The sequence below is a fragment of the Metopolophium dirhodum genome, chromosome 7 (assembly GCF_019925205.1).
Source record: "Metopolophium dirhodum isolate CAU chromosome 7, ASM1992520v1, whole genome shotgun sequence".
In the NCBI taxonomy this organism is placed as follows: Eukaryota; Metazoa; Arthropoda; class Insecta; order Hemiptera; family Aphididae; genus Metopolophium; species Metopolophium dirhodum.
In genome coordinates this window covers 20,096,979-20,113,567 of record NC_083566.1, presented here as the reverse complement: position 1 = coordinate 20,113,567, position 16,589 = coordinate 20,096,979, and the positions used below count along the sequence as shown (strand labels likewise).

The 16,589-nt window shown below is 33.5% G+C and overlaps 2 protein-coding genes across 5 annotated transcripts in view; one reads left to right on the top strand and one right to left on the bottom strand.

Annotated features, from left to right (window-relative positions):
* The first annotated feature begins 1,090 nt into the window (after positions 1-1,090).
* Positions 1,091-15,675, top strand: LOC132948374 (glutamate receptor ionotropic, kainate 2-like). 2 transcript variants are annotated; one of them, XM_061018806.1, is made up of 17 exons: positions 1,092-1,376; positions 2,384-2,536; positions 2,605-2,789; positions 3,249-3,403; positions 4,554-4,695; positions 4,802-4,972; positions 5,303-5,458; positions 5,634-5,858; positions 6,461-6,667; positions 7,335-7,419; positions 9,339-9,615; positions 9,859-10,060; positions 10,858-10,997; positions 13,558-13,640; positions 13,755-13,870; positions 14,569-14,715; positions 15,168-15,675. In XM_061018806.1, exons 1-17 carry the CDS (start codon positions 1,289-1,291, stop codon positions 15,330-15,332), a joined length of 2,697 nt encoding a protein of 898 aa, XP_060874789.1. In that variant the 5' UTR covers positions 1,092-1,288; the 3' UTR covers positions 15,333-15,675. The 2 variants fall into 2 exon arrangements, with proteins under 2 accessions (XP_060874790.1, XP_060874789.1); XM_061018807.1 differs by lacking the exon at positions 15,168-15,675 and having other exon boundaries at positions 1,091-1,376; positions 13,558-13,659; positions 14,569-14,711.
* Positions 15,444-16,589, bottom strand: part of LOC132948373 (sodium-dependent transporter bedraggled) — a 90,098-nt gene continuing 88,952 nt past the window's right edge. For all 3 annotated transcript variants that reach the window (XM_061018803.1, XM_061018804.1, XM_061018805.1), the window contains one exon: positions 15,444-16,299. In XM_061018803.1, the coding sequence (XP_060874786.1) occupies positions 15,846-16,299 (454 nt within the window). In that variant the 3' untranslated portion in view covers positions 15,444-15,845. The remainder of the gene's footprint in view (positions 16,300-16,589) is intronic.

The following is a 16,589-nucleotide window of genomic DNA, read 5'->3' as shown; positions in this document are numbered from 1 at the left end:
AAATCTGTTTTTATACTTGATCAAAAAAACCCAAAAAACTGTGTTAAATATCTTTGCAGTTTACGTTTAACTGGGCTTAAGGTGGTGTAAATCCTCTGACATTTAATTTGTCACGGGCAACGCAGTGTAGATTCAGCTACCTAGTTGTTATAAATAATTATAATAATATTATAAATATGTATAATAATGACCGGGAAAATATTACCTATACTATAACGATTCTAAGAGGACGTTGTACCCTCATATTATATTGTCTCCATCTTACTATAACACAATAACGCATACTATACAAACATTTACATCCAGCAGTTCCAATTAAGTGTTGTTAGCTTAAATATTACAGTGAATTGTCCCATTATCAAACTGAAATGTAAGTACATTCCCTCGTTGGTTTTTTACGATATTTTAATTTTTAAGTGAGTTATTCTGAGTATGTACAATATTAATATTTAAATATGCTCATAATTCACACAGGTAATGGTCTTACATTTGAGTTTGCCAATTATGTTTGAAAATCATAGGTCAATTCACTCTATTATTTAAGCTAACAACACAACATGGGAACTGCTGGACGTACACCATGGCACAAATGCTTACAGTGGAGCATGGCTTAAATATGCAAGGTTATTGCACATAGCCTATACCAAATAAAAATAAAATGGCAGCGTAAGGGTACAGTCCATATTATCTTAGTGTATAATATCATATAGTATTGCCAGTATAGGTTGCGTCCCCTTACGCTGCCATTTTAACATTCCTTTACGTGATAAAGTGATGTTATAGTGGGAGTACTATTGCAATGACCTTGTATATTTAAGCCACGCAGCCGTACGAACGAATTTTGACAATTTTATTATAATATTTGAACGGTACAAAATTATTTTTTCAGAAATATACGACGCATAATAAGCGTCGTCGGTCTTTGTTTGGACGAAACGCGTCGCTTGAAACGTAGTCCGTCTCCCGCGGTCCGCGCTGCAGCAAGCCTCTCGTCCTGGACTAAAAATAATACCGCAAAAACGTGCCAGAAATATCCGTAAGCCACTCTGGGGGGGGGGGGGGGGGGCGGACACGATCTGTGTACATATAATATCGTCGTGTAACGCAGTGACGAGCGATCGTTCGACGGATCAAATTTGATATTATATTATATCGCACGCGCGCGTGTCACGAGTTTCGGCCGGATAGAAAATTTTTAAATTCATATGCGTATATATGTACGTTCTCCGACGCGATATCGATCGCGGTGAATTTTTTCGCTCTTCCCTTTCTCTGTCCCTGGACAACGATGAACGCGATCGTTGGTTTATTGGTGCCGTTCGTTTTGATTTTGGCCGGCGGTAAACGATGCGCCGGCGACACGACCATCACTCTGGGTGAGAACGAAATATTATTTATTTTTATGTTATTTCATGCACATTTTAATATGATACTATAATAATATGATCTATGAGAATAGTATGAGTAATACGTATGAGAATAGTGTGAATACCCACATAGTATATACATTATACACGTCTAAATATATCCAGGAACGTAAACACTAGTAAACAGCGGAGATGGGGTGGGTGATTTGGGTGTTAAAACGCTTCCTGAAATGGGTTAAAAAAAATATTTCTTTTCACCTCCTCCGCCAAATATTCCGCATAAAAACCATAACTTTATTATTATATAACATAATGAAATATATGTGTTATTATACATATTATTATTACCTATCATTATTTATAGTATAATGACAAAACATATCGTTGATCATCCATATTAGATTGGTATACGCTAATACTCCGTATATGAACGGAATAAATGATCGAGTAGTATACAATTACACTGCTGCTCGATATAACCGTAAAACGCTTAAAAACTTAAAAACTCGCATAGCCATATATTATATATTATACCTATAATATGCCATATGTGTCATGTGTGAGGTGTGTGTCGCTGATTTCAATCAATGGAATAATAATAATTGAATTTCAATCAACGTTATTATTCTATCGTAATCCGAATTTGATGTTGTATAACGATTATGTTGAAAACATTTTTAAAATTATTTATATTTTATTATAATAATACCGTCTGGTTTGTGAGTACTAAACATAATTATTAAGCAAAACACTCACTGACTTAGTGAAAAATGAAAATGTATAATCTTTTAATAATACGTTTCAGGGTAAAGAGTTTCGTTAAACTTTGAAATTTTATCATGTAAATAAATAAGAACTTTCCTTTTAAAAGTTTTCTCGTTTGATTCATTTTAATGTTATCCAAAACGGCCCAAAGGGCATTAAAAACGGATATCTATATAATGAGTCTTTTATAAAACACTGACTATAATATAAACACAAACTATTAAGTGGTGATATCATAAAAATATCTTCAGGGATTTTGTACAACGAGGAGAACTCGATGTTGGAGACGGCCTTTAAGTCTTCTGTGGACGTTGCTAAGGCCAAAATGATTGCCAGTGGTGTTGAGTTGGACGTCATCAGCAAAATAGTGCCTCTTTACGATTCGTTCGAGACCCAGCACCATGGTAAGCGTGATGTTATACTGTATTATTTAACCAGCTATAAAGTTGTTGTTCTTTACTATCGTTCCAAGTATGTGAAATGCTCACCGAGGGCGTGACTGGCATGTTCGGCCCATCCGCCGGAGACACGGCTCCCATCGTGCAATCAATTTGCGACTACAAGGAAATCCCTCACATACAGACACGATGGGACATCAACCAAAAACGAGGGTCTTGTCAAATTAATCTGTACCCTCACCCGAGCACTTTGTCTGAAGTGATTGCTTTATTATAATACCTATACTGTATATATCTAGAGCCGAGTTCCCACGACTAATATTAAGTGATTGATTTATTCAAATACTCGAATATTCATAAAATTACACGAATAGTAAAGCATTCGCACTATTCGTGTACCTATTTTACAAATATATATTGTATTTCTTATATTCTCATCACTTTACCGACAATCCGCGGAAATGTGGCGTATAAAAAACACCAAATTACCGAACATTAGTGCAATAATACCTACTCGGTCCCCACAACATGGCGATAGTATCAATGAATAACGGATATTCGTCTATTACAAAAGTCGTGGGAACCCGGCTATTAAGCTGAAACGTATATAGGTACTAACAATTAACAAATAACAATATAGGTACCTAATATTTACATTATACAAATATAGTAACTCTGAATAATAAACGGTGAGTTTCCGTATCCGTATGTGACGCAGGCACTAATCGATATCATCATTGCCGTCGACTGGAAGAGCTTCACCATCATCTACGAAAACAACGACAGTCTAATGCAAATCACAAACATCCTGAAGTCACCACCGACGAATCATCCTATTCGCATCAGACAGCTCAGTCCAGGACCTAATTATCGGTAAATTATGGTTAGATAACAGCGCATGTCGTTATAATAATATATTACATTATTACCTGTATTGTAATATCACATGACATCACATCTTCGTCGACCGTCGGAGTATAATATATCGCGCACGTCATAAATTGTAATATAGTAAAAAATAATATTATAAGCAATTATTAACAAACACATAATGTGTAATATAATATTTATCATAAACAGGTAATATTATTGAGAGTCATTAAAAGCTAAACCTCGAATAATGTAGTATTATTATTATACGAACACGGAACAATTAATGTGAGAAAGACAATGTAATAACAATTAATGACAAAATGCATTTAATTCATTATAATAATACGGTACTATTATTGCGTTATTTATTGGTATGTTAATCGCTGGTAATTGGTAATTACTGAATAATAAGAAACGCATAGTACCTATGTATTCAATCATATAATATGTCATTATATAATTTTTAATACAAATATATACATTATACAGCACCCATGTATAGTTATTTTTTATTTATGATGATTTATGTTTCAACATTGTAAACACTCTGTATTAAGGTCTAAAGACGAGAGTAGGAATTGCTGATATCTAGAGAAAGTAAATTAAATATTGCTATATGAATAAAATTGTATATCCTAATATCCCATGTACGTTATGAATAACAATCAATGGTACTCTGATAGAATTTATATTATATAAATGTTTCAGATTTTCAAAATAATAATATAAATACCAATTTGTTAAAATAATACGTATTTTCTAACAAACATACCTTTAGTTTACTATTCATATATTTTTTTTTCATATTACCTGTTTTTCCCTATTTTACTTCAAACGATTTTAATTTTATAATGTAGGTATACAATTAAATTATTTTGCATAAACATTATGAATCAATTATAACATAAATATGACACATAATTTATAAATATTAATTAATGAACCTATATACGATGAAAAAATATATAATATTATGTACCTATAGCTGGTAACAGTATACTGGACATTATTTACCGTGATTATTTTTACATTGATGATATTATGATAAAATAATTTATTATGGCGACGGCGATTGTATATGATACGTGCATATAGACTTATTAACACGACTGCTAAGAAGTTATTACATTAATAAGTATTTTTATTTCAGAAAAGAACTTCGTGAGATTAAAGATTCCGGAGAAACAAAAATACTACTAGACTGTTCGTTCGGCATACTGTCGGAAGTATTGTTACAAGCGCAGCAAGTGGGCCTCATGGGATCTGAACACAATTTTATAATCGCGTCTCTGGTAAGCACAATGATTCATGGACAAATTATTTCAATAATATTATTATATATCGTAGCTTACGCGTTATATACGTTTGATGAATGGGTGTGGATCGTATTTGATTTAGGACATGCACACCTTGGACTTGGATGCGTTCAAGTACAGCGGCACCAACATCACTGGCATGAGGTTGGTGAGGCCACTCGACAGCGAATTCCAAAACACCGTGTCGCAGTGGACCGACAATTTAAGCCCCCTCGAACAAGATGACAAAACGGTGTTGCCCGAGACTATCCAGGTTAGAAGTAGCGACCGTTGGCCATACTATACTCGTATTAAATATAAGAATCGTTACACCCAAAGCTCACATAAATTATCATCTATAAATTATAATATTAATGAAAAGCAATGGTTGTTTATGTGTGTGTGTGTGTGTGTGATACTATCGCACTCATAGTTCTGAAATTTGAAACATCGTGGTCGGATCAGCTAGTATATAATTAAAATAAAATGTATAATCACTAATAATATAATGAACTAAATAATAATTCGAAACGCGAAATAAATTCGAACAATATATTATTGTATACTGCCATATTGGAGCTAACCGTATTATATTTGTGCACAGTTGGAGTCCGCTCTGATCTACGATGCCGTGCAATTGTTCACGACGTCCATTTACAATCTGAGAAAAGAGTTCGAAATCAACAAGACACCGACTCCGTGCAATTCCAGCCTTTCGTGGAAGCACGGATTAACTTTGATCAACTATATGAAAATGGCCGTAAGTAATAATAACTTTTTAAGTATGATAATATACGTCGTAGTCAAGCACAATTAAGTTGGCTTAAGGTTGGCACTCATGGAAATTCTTGGGAATATTCTCGCCGTTCCCGAGAATTTCCCATCCTTGAGTCAACCTCGACTAATGACCCTTAAATGAAAATAATCGAATTCAGAAAGACTTCAAAGGGCTCACCGGCAAGATAAAGTTCGACCAAGAAGGTTTCCGGACGGACATCGAATTGGAACTGGTGGACTTGACGCAGAACGGTTTGCGTGTGACGGGCACGTGGAGCACAAAAACCGGAATTAACGTTTCGGCGACACCCCAATCGCAATCGGTGCCGGGTGGGAAAGAATTCGATTTGAGGAACATGTCGTTTGTCGTCATTACGGCGTTGGTGAGCACTAATTTTTAAACTTTTACCTATACATTAACTAGGATGCTCAGATATTTAAAACAAAAATACACCACAAATCTTGTATACACCCATAAGCCATAATATTATATTGAACCCAGTCAAAAAAATAAATATTTGTTCACAATTATAATCTTTCTTGATTTTATTATGCAACACTTGAAAACCAAAACAATTATTCTACTATCTAAGTTTATTATATTTATAAAATAATTGTAATTATTAAATTATTCCAATGTTTCAGCTAGGTAATATTATATTGTAAACCATTTACTAATTATATTTACTGAACATAATCATTAATTACTATAGAAACATTAGAAACTTTAAAATATATTAAATTTAAATTAAAGACACCATACATAGCTAGTTAAATATAATAATATATATAACAAAACCATGGACTTTCTAATAAAACACAGGACAATTTATTACATAACTGGGTTTTTTTTTTAATACTGTCAGGTCACACAAAAGGAATTATCTTGGACCTATAATACGCAATACATCTGAGGATCCTATTAATTATTGTACTTACATACTACTCAAATCATTGCTATTATGACTATTGCTCTAATTCACAGACAAAACCGTATGGTATGGTCAAACTTTCCAGCAATACCCTGGAAGGCAACGACCGTTACGAGGGTTTCGGGATAGATTTGATCAAAGAGCTTAGTGAAATGAGCGGTTTCAATTATACGTTCATAATACAAGAAGATTTCAACAGCGGATATCCTGACGAAAAAACTAAAAAGTGGAATGGAATGATCGGGGAAGTTATAAATGGAGTAAGTACGAAGTGCATAATATAATATAATTAAGAATAAAATTAATAATAACACTGCAGGAATTTACTTAATTATCGTTATTATATGTGAAAAACAAATATTTTATATAGAACGTAAAAATATTTTCCTAGAATATTTAATTAAAATTCATAATATTATAAATATCACCTTGATATTATAAGTGTAATTTAAAATAATTAACATATAACACTATCCATAACATAATTGTTAAGTGGCTTTTATAATAATTATATTATAAAGTTAAATAAAAATGAATTACTTTTACGTTTGCGTGTAATTATCAGTTAATTTAATACAAAAATGTCAGTATATTCATAAATGTGTTCATATTATTCAATTGTTGTCATAATTTTTATGTTAATAGCTTACTCGTTTAAATTTAATACACAGCAAGAATTTTTGGTGACGAATATGAGTAGCTAAGTCAGATTATTATATTACTTTAATAACATATCTTACTTCTCTATATTATATTGGTTCACCAATCAATCATACTTCCGATAGTAAAAGTAACTGAAAAAATCACTACTCGTAAGACGCCATCCACATAATGTTTAATTTTATTTTAAACTATAAATATTAGTAATACCTAAATATGGTAGGTACATACAGTTAGAATTATTTTAATAATCGTGCATTTTTGCAGCAAGCTGATCTCGCCATTGCCGATATCACCATCACTAGACAACGAGAACACGACGTGGATTTCACCAGCCCATTTATGAACTTGGGTAAGTGTGCTACGGAATGAATTGTACAGGGTGATTTACTAAGCATGTTCACTACCTTTTTTTCATTAATAATGCAATTATTTAAAATTCGTTTTTTGGAACTTTTAAATGATATACTTAAGTACAACATTTTAAATTCTTGAGTTTTTTATACTATACTTAAAGCGTGTCTTGCAGGGATATAAACTTCTGTTATTCAAATGAGAACACCCCTTTTTTACTGTAAATAATTTTTATTATAGGGATAATAGGTCCATAATAATGGATTTCGAAGATATGGAAACTACAGTGTTTTGGAAACGATAGTAATTCGTGTTAATTTATCAACATTTTTTTTTTAAATTGTCCAGGTATAATGAATATTATATCTAACCACACATCTATTTTATATTTTTAAAACTGCTTTTAAGGTATCTTTAGTATAAACATTTTAAGTTTTAACAACTGAGAAACCACTCGTTCGAATCAAGAGCATAACAATTTTCAATACAATTATTCACTAAATAATTTACAGTAAAAAAAGTTTCTCATTTAAAAACCAGAAATTTTCCTCACCACAAGACAACGAATAATCTCAAGAATTTGAAAATATGGTATTTAAGTAGGTAGCTATCTATAAAAATTCCAAAAGTCTGAATTTGAATTAATTAACTATTTAAGGAAAAATGAGGTTAAGCATGCTTGGCGAATCACCCTGTATAACTATAAAAGTATCAAACACCTGTAATAACTGTCTGAAGTTTAAAGGTGTGCATGCATAAGTATATGCGTAGTCCCCGTCTATAGTCATACTAATTACTATAACAAACGAGTACACGACACAGCAACTTTTACATTAGATAGAATAATCTATTTTACTCTGCAGGTATTTTTAATATTAGAGTGAATTGACTTATTATCAAATATTATTTTGATATTAAGAATATTAAAGTAGGGTTTTCTAAAATTTAAATTTTTAAGCAAGTATTGTGAGCTATACGCATTCTTTGATAGTTGTATAATACGTTGTACGGCGTGTTGTGTAGGCAAAATAGGTACATACTACAACGATATTATTATTATTATATTATTGATGAACACAATTTATTATTTTTAACGTTAATTATTTACGTTTTAAAGCGACCGTATGTTATTGTTAGTTCGAAGCATCTTAAAATAACGATTTTGATTTAATGTAAAAGAAAAAAATCAATTATTGCCAAAATATAATATGATAAATTATTAATTTATTATAATCTCAATCTTGCACTTATGGAATTCATCATCGATAGTGAGAAATTATAATATTGTGACAGTCTGACGCATAAAAATTTTAAATCGAATTTTCCCATTTTTCGAATCTTTATGGAGGAGAAAGTAAAACTTTACAGTATATATTTGATTAAGAATAAAAAGGAAAACACATTAAGAGAACCATTATAATCACATATTCCCATGTTGTCTCCGTTTTACTAATGTATAACATAGTAGATTGTACGCTATGATCAATCCATTGAAATCAGTTATTTTTAAAATTAGAGGTAAGAATATTGAACCTATGGAACCTTATATGGTTTTTTTTTTTGAAACAAGTTATGAACATTTTTATGTCAGTTGTCAATGTAAACTGTGAGGATTAGATTGTAAACTAATCATTTTCCTTAATAGGTATCGTTGTATTTGTGTCTTTTTTTTATTTTTAAAGAATTTCTCAATAGTTATTACAATATTTTCGAGATATCCCTTGTTCCGGTGAACGTTCCTTGAGGAATATTTCTAGTAGCACAGCAGTGAGAACCGTAGTGTTTCAAAACGAAATCTGAAATAAAGTCTGGAGGGACGTTGATAAAAATTGTAAAAAAATTAATTTATTGCATTGCAAGACCGACGAAAAGTTTTAAAATAATTTATTAAGTCTGTTTTTGTGGTAAATACTTCAGGCATCAGCATATTGTACAAAAAGTCAACAAAGAGTTCACCGAGTCTGTTTTCATTTTTGGCGCCGTTCAGTTCCTTCGTCTGGCTCTGGGTGATAACGGCCTACTGCGGCGTGTCTGTTCTGCTATTCATCATGGCCAGGATCAGCCCGTACGAGTGGACCAACCCTTACCCGTGCATTGAAGAGCCTGAGTATTTGGAAAACCAGTTCAGCCTGTCAAATGCGTTTTGGTTTACGATTGGATCGCTGATGCAACAAGGTTCCGACATCGCTCCGATGTAAGTACGATGAGACTTTTACACATATAACGACCCGAAATTGTATCCCCAGAAATACCAAAAAATTAAACAACAAATGCACGGTCATCAGTTAGATATTACAAATTATAACAATTGTTTTTTTAATTTTAATTTATTGGCTTTAATCTCGAAATTTTATTAGTGACTGTGATTTCTATACATAGAGCTTAGTCATGATTTATTACGAAGAATTTATAATCTTATTATTTCAATTTCATGTAGCGCTGTGTCCACTAGACTGGTCGCAGGAATTTGGTGGTTCTTTACGCTCATCATGGTTTCGTCTTACACTGCCAATTTGGCTGCGTTTTTGACCGTCGAGAGTGTGTCAGAACCGTTCAAAAACGTAGAGGATTTAGTGAACAATCAAAACATTATCACGTTCGGTTTAAAGAAGAGAGGATCTACTGAGGAATATTTCAGGGTATGATTTATTCAAATATTAAAAAACACAATATTACTATAATTATTATTATTAAAATGTATTAAACTAAAATATTGTGTTTATCATACATTTAAAATTGTAAATTTATTTCTATTCATTATCTTAAATTTAAACATTCCTTTTGTAACCTATTTTCATACATATTGTTAGGGGTTTATAGTAATTACTATGTACTTGAGTTTTACATATATACATATAGGTATACATTATACATAAACATATACGTACATATTATATTATGAACAATTACCATTATATACGAGTATAGAAGTCAGTACGAGTCAGATAGTTGGTGGCGTAAATAAGGAAAGACATTGAAAGTCCGTAATTTGTTGTTATTATCAAATATATCAACAAATCAACGGTTGTCACAAAACATTTAAAAAATTATATTACGTAAATAGTTTAAAAGCAAATATTCTGCTAAAAATATTTATATGACAACAAATTATTACAGATTTTATTAATTAATGTACAAACAAAATATGTATAATAGTCTAAATTTAAATAACTTAAACAGCATGGCCAAAAAAAACATTTGACTAGTTTGGGCTACACTCACTGATAAGCGCCACCGCCGTAGTGCCAATCTACCTATCGTCTACTGTTCGGGTTCTATAATTCATCATACAATTTATGTCGCACCATTATAAAATACATAAATACATAATACTCCCTAATTGGTATACTAATGAACTATATAATAACGTTGTACCTACATGAGCTGAACGCTGTATATTACTGTAAACGAATAATTTAAATGTATATGTCCACAGGAATCAACAAACCCTACTTATAAAAAAATATATGATATTTTACAAAAAAACCAGCCATGGTACACTTCGAGTAATGACGAAGGCGTTGACAAAGTACTCAGGGAAAATTATGCGTTTTTTATGGAGTCTACGTCAATCGAGTGAGTATTATAAGTATAGCAGTAACCATGTGCAATAAATTAAAATGATATATAGGTACATAATTTTATTTAATTTTCCAAAATTGTGAGTTCAGTAAATAATATTATCGTCAATCGTTCGATATAGGTGCTATACATGTGCAATTTGTCAGAAGTGTATATTGATTTTTACAGTAAAGTCTATTTTTACTTGAAGCTAATCGTATAATATCTAACTACGTCACAGCGATTCTTAACCTATTGTGTCACAAGACTTTTAGAAAATAAAATTTAGAACAGTAATCGGAAAAATATAAATATTATTCACGAAAGTAAAAACTTATGTATATTATACAAATGTATTTTGAATAAAATTAAAACGGTAGCTAATAACATTAATAAGAAAATCAACAAATAGGTAACCAGTTAGTCATAATTAATATTATAATAAATATAAATAACTCGTTTGGGTACGTTTGTTTATATTGTGTTTGTAGCCAACACAGGATACTAAATATTAATACCAAGTTGGTATAGTTCTCCACTAGAGCTGTCCCAGGGCAAATTAAAATTCACGGTGCCTAAAATCTTAGATTAATTTAGTTTGTACTCAGAGTATTTAAAAAAAAAATTTAACTCCTTAATAAGAAATTAACGATTTAAGTCTTCCTGTTTAGAGTTATTAGTATCCAAAGTGTCTACTTACTCAACCGAATACAAATAATTGTAATGATATTATTGATTTGGGTATAGTTGAGAGAGGAGAGGTGGACCCACGTCGAAGTCTGAACTATCAGTAATTTAAATATACATTTGAAATTATTGTTAATTTACAAAATATTGGCCTAGTTGCGCCTATGACAATGATATTTTCAAATGCAATGTTTTCGGCAAAAATTAATTCAACTTACTGAACTACCTACTAATAGTAAAATAAATTACTTTAATAGCAGTAATATCATAAAATATACATTTTTTTTTAGCATTATTTAGGCCCTTTGCTGCCAATACTAATTTCTTCCACTCCTCCTTATTAAATGCACGATTAGGTCCCCATGCCAATCTGGTCTCAACTCCTGTAAGTCTCTTTTGACTACATCTAACTACCGTTGCTTTGGTCTACCACGTTGTCTTTTCCTGTTCACATTGTTCACAAGTACCTTGACAATGCTGTTGTTGGCTCTCCAGACATGACCTGCCAATTCCAGTCTCACATTTTTAACAAATTGTACAATACTTCCTTTTCCATACACTTGTTGTACCTGTTCATTTGATCTTCTCTGCCACATTTGAGTATCAGGGTTATAGACAGGACCATCAATTTTCCTTAACACCTTTCTATCAAAGATATTTAGCCTATTTTCATCTCCTGCTGTTGTAGTCCAGGTACAACAAGCATATGACACAGCTGGTCTGAGATACGTAGTATATAGTTTTTCCCTCTCGTTTTCCTGGACAATAATTTTGACTTAAATAGATGTGCCATAGCAAAATAACATCCATTTCCAGCTTTTAGACGGAGTTTAATTTCATCATGCATACAGTTTCTATTATTTATGTTGACACTGAGGTATTTAAAGTCCTGTACTTGTTGAAAGAATATCCCATTAACTTCCAAGTCGGATTCATCTTCAACATTTTGTACCTCTCTAGTCATGAACATAAATTTGGTCTTTTCTTGGTTTATCAACAGCCCCAAATGTTTGTATGTAATAAAATATACATAGTAATATAATAGGTTAGGTAATATAATAGGCTGACAACCGTATTCGCTCGGAATTGTCTTTCGTATGCAAAGATTTACTATCGAATTGAAATTTAACACATCCAACGACCCACTCGACACCTACTTTACAACAGAGCAGTACCCACATGGCCACATTGTACATGAGTAACTCACCCGAAAATTAAAAAGTCGTAAAAAACCGACGAGAGAACAAAGGTTGTGTTCTTACTTTGAAGGTAATGAGTCAATTCACTGTATATATTAAAGCTATAATGACACAGTATTGGAACTACCTACTTAACGCACATTTTTACCTATGTCTGTATGATGGAGAAAACATATTATGCGGATGTCCGGTGTATACTTGGTTGCTAATATTATAATTTACTAGGTACCTATTTATTTTAAAAACTATTACATATTGTAACAACGTTTTGGAGAAAAAATTCTTTTTTTTATTACAAATTTTACAAAAATATCAGCTACAACAATACGAAATACAAATCACACGTCTAATGCATTTATTTATACAACGGATTATGGTGACGACGTAACACTTATCATAGGAATAAAGACGTGTTTAAGAGATGATTCGTAATAAGTTAGTTACCTATTAGATAATATATTTATACGCTTTAATAAAAATATAATTATAACCGTCATATACAGTCATCATGTATAGCGATCGTGATGGTGTGTGTGGTGTCAGAAAGATGATAGCATCGCGGACCCCCGACACGATTGCGTTATGATCCCCCGGCCGCTATTGGACCACACAGGTTGAGAACCGCTGGGTGTACGACATTTCACATTTATATGATTGCCCACTATACTTGCATATTATATATTATATAGGTACATGGTCGAGCGGAACTGCAAGTTGGCTCAAATTGGTGGACTGTTGGACAACAAAGGCTACGGGATTGTGATGAAAAAAAGTATTCTATCTAATATTGTGTGCGGTTGAAAAAAACAATTTATAACGTCATATATTATGTTTTGTCACTACATATTAGCCGATTTGTAAATTTTGTGTCGTTGTGTTAACACAGACTCGAGTTTTCGAAACGTTCTGAGCGCAAACATATTGAGCCTGCAGGAGAAGGGAAAACTGACGGCGTTGAAGAACAAATGGTGGAAAGAGAAACGCGGGGGCGGAGCATGTCAGGTTAGTGTATTAGTAAATTATTAATAAATTAGTTATTCGCGTGCATATACGGCATGCCGCACAGAATCGTCGTTGACCCGGAAACCTACTTTTAGACGACGGGTCGGGTCGTAATAGGTACATAGTTTTAGTAAGGCAGCGCCTAGTCCGGTGAGGGATCATTTTCCTCCAAATATGAGTAACCTAATATGAGTAATATGAATAGTTTTCCTCTAAAAAAATAAAAATAAAGGTTGTACAATGTTATTACTGATATTTTGAAATGAGTTATGAGTATTTTTAAATATTGTAATTTTAACTCGCTTAAAAATTAAAATATCGCATAAACATTTTTCCCGCATTTTACACAAGACATGTTGTTATAGCTTTATGATTAATAATAATTAAATTCACTCTGATATTAAAACTAACTATATAAGCCGATGGAGAACTGCTGAACGTAAATTTGCTATGTTACACACCTGTAAGACGGAAACAACACGTCATGTGGGCGCGTCGTCCTCTTAATCATACTCATACTTTGCGCCCAACGCCCCAACATGGAATATTTATATATATATATAAACTACATAATGCTATATAATATTTCCTAGTATAAGACCTGAACCATGTGATTGTTGAGGGAGTGTGGGGGGGGGGTGGGTGTAGAGCGGTTGCACCTTACACCCTTTGTATTAATAAAATATAATAATATGTAGGACACCGACAATAACGAGGCCAGCGAGTTGAGTATGAAAAACGTGGGCGGCGTTTTCATTGTGTTGTGCAGTGGCGTCGTCGTTGCCGCCATACTTGCGGCGATGGAAATGTTCTGGACGCTGTGGAAAACGACCAGCAAAGAAAAGGTTCGTACACGTATCATATATAGTGCCTCATATATAGTGCCACTGATCGACATAATATTATTTTTTATACCCAACGGCCAACACATCCGTGTGGTTCAGAAGGCCAACTTTGAAAATCATGTACTACGCGACGAATAATAAAACGTAATATGATTTTCTTGTGTTTTCGATGATTACCATATAATTTTTCTATTTTTCTTTATTTGAACATCATTATTAAGCTTACGTTATAAAAATATTGTTAACCACATCGAAACGTTTCGATAAGAATGCCATTCAATGCCGTCAAATGAAACAAAGTGAAAAAATAAAAATGTAATAATAATAATCGATGAAAACACGCGGTCGTGTCGCTAAATATCATTTTAAAAGTGTCTCCGGTTACGACTGCAGTGTTGGCTTTTTAACCACCGATATAATACGCTTGACTGATGTTCCATCCGCCCCCGCAGGTGTCGTTCAAGAGCGAGTTCAAAGACGAACTCAAGTTCATCGCCAAGTGTCGCGGGTCCACGAAACCGGCTCGGAGGAAGCAGAACAGCAGCGCGGACAACTCGAACCCGACCGGATCCAATCAGTACATGAACTCGGACCGACACTACGACTACGAGTCGTGATGGCGCTCAATCGCCGGAATACCAGCTGTCGGGAAATTATTTCCATATCACCTTATCAAACAAACGTCCGCGTACAGGTTTTTTTTAGTCCGTAAATAATATACAACAATATTATATTATATTATATAATACGATAATTATTATATTATTTATTAATAGTATTCATCAGTATCTATTATTATTATTATTATTATTATTATAATAAAATATACACATATTATATACTTATGTATTGGCTCTTAAAATGTAATGAAGACAATATTATTCGAGCGTATAAAAAATAATAATTAAAATAAAAATAATTATTAAATAATAATAATAATAAAAAAAATTATCACAGTCATTTTGTTTTTTATTTTTTTTGTAAACATAAAAAAACGATCGATTTAATTCCTATTTACAAAAATGTATTTACATTCCCAAAGCCATGTGTGAACGGCTTTGTTCTCGGCACGACGGCGGTAGAGGTATTTCATAATATTATATATAGATTCGCAATTCCCTTGCGCAGGACTACTGCGACGCCACCGCCGTAGCTGCTACCGGTCCTGTCCGGTCCACGTTGATAGGCGCGGCCCGTTCCATCAGACACTCGATGCTGGTGCTCTGTTCGTCGGACAGACTGGACGCGGACGATGATTCGCCGCAAACGGTCCGCGTGACGGAAACGGCGTCGTCGTCGTCCCTGTTCATCTCGACCAGCACGGTCGTGTAGTCGGGCGGCGGAGACGACGCGGCCGAAGTTTGTTGGACGTCCTGCGGCGGCGGCGGTTGCGTCGTCCCCGAGAGGACTGTGGTCTGCTGATGGTGGTGCGAAGACGTCGTCGCCGCTTGGACGGTACGCGCGGCGGCCGACGAAGACGACGAAGAAGATTCACCGAGTATCGCCGACTGATGGTGGTTGCCGAGTACGTGCGCCAACCTGCGCACGCTCCGCCGGATGCTCTGCCGCAACATTTTCGCGATTCTATAATAGCAAAAGAAAAACAAACACGCGAGCGCGCACAGTTGATAACGGTTCGTTTCGTCGTGAGTGTGCATGAGTGCATAGGCACTCGGAAGTCTGGCGGCCGGTCGTCGCCGACAAGCAGTGATAAAGTTGCCAGCGACGAGGCCAAGCGGTGTGCGTTAAAGTGTCCGTGCCAAGTGTCAAGAAGAAAACCACCATGTGTAAATCGCATGCATATTAAAAGACAAGGAATAGGTATATATGTCTACATATTATTACTACGAAGAATGTTAATTTTTTTCTAAATA

Excerpts from the sequence above, each read along its gene's own strand:
- LOC132948374 (XM_061018806.1), top strand. The coding sequence starts at position 1,289 with ATGAACGCGATCGTTGGTTTATTGGTGCCGTTCGTTTTGATTTTGGCC. Across the intron at positions 7,420-9,338 it reads CAGCCCATTTATGAACTTGG|GCATCAGCATATTGTACAAA; the intron begins GTAAGTGTGCTA and ends TAAATACTTCAG. Across the intron at positions 9,616-9,858 it reads GGTTCCGACATCGCTCCGAT|CGCTGTGTCCACTAGACTGG; the intron begins GTAAGTACGATG and ends AATTTCATGTAG.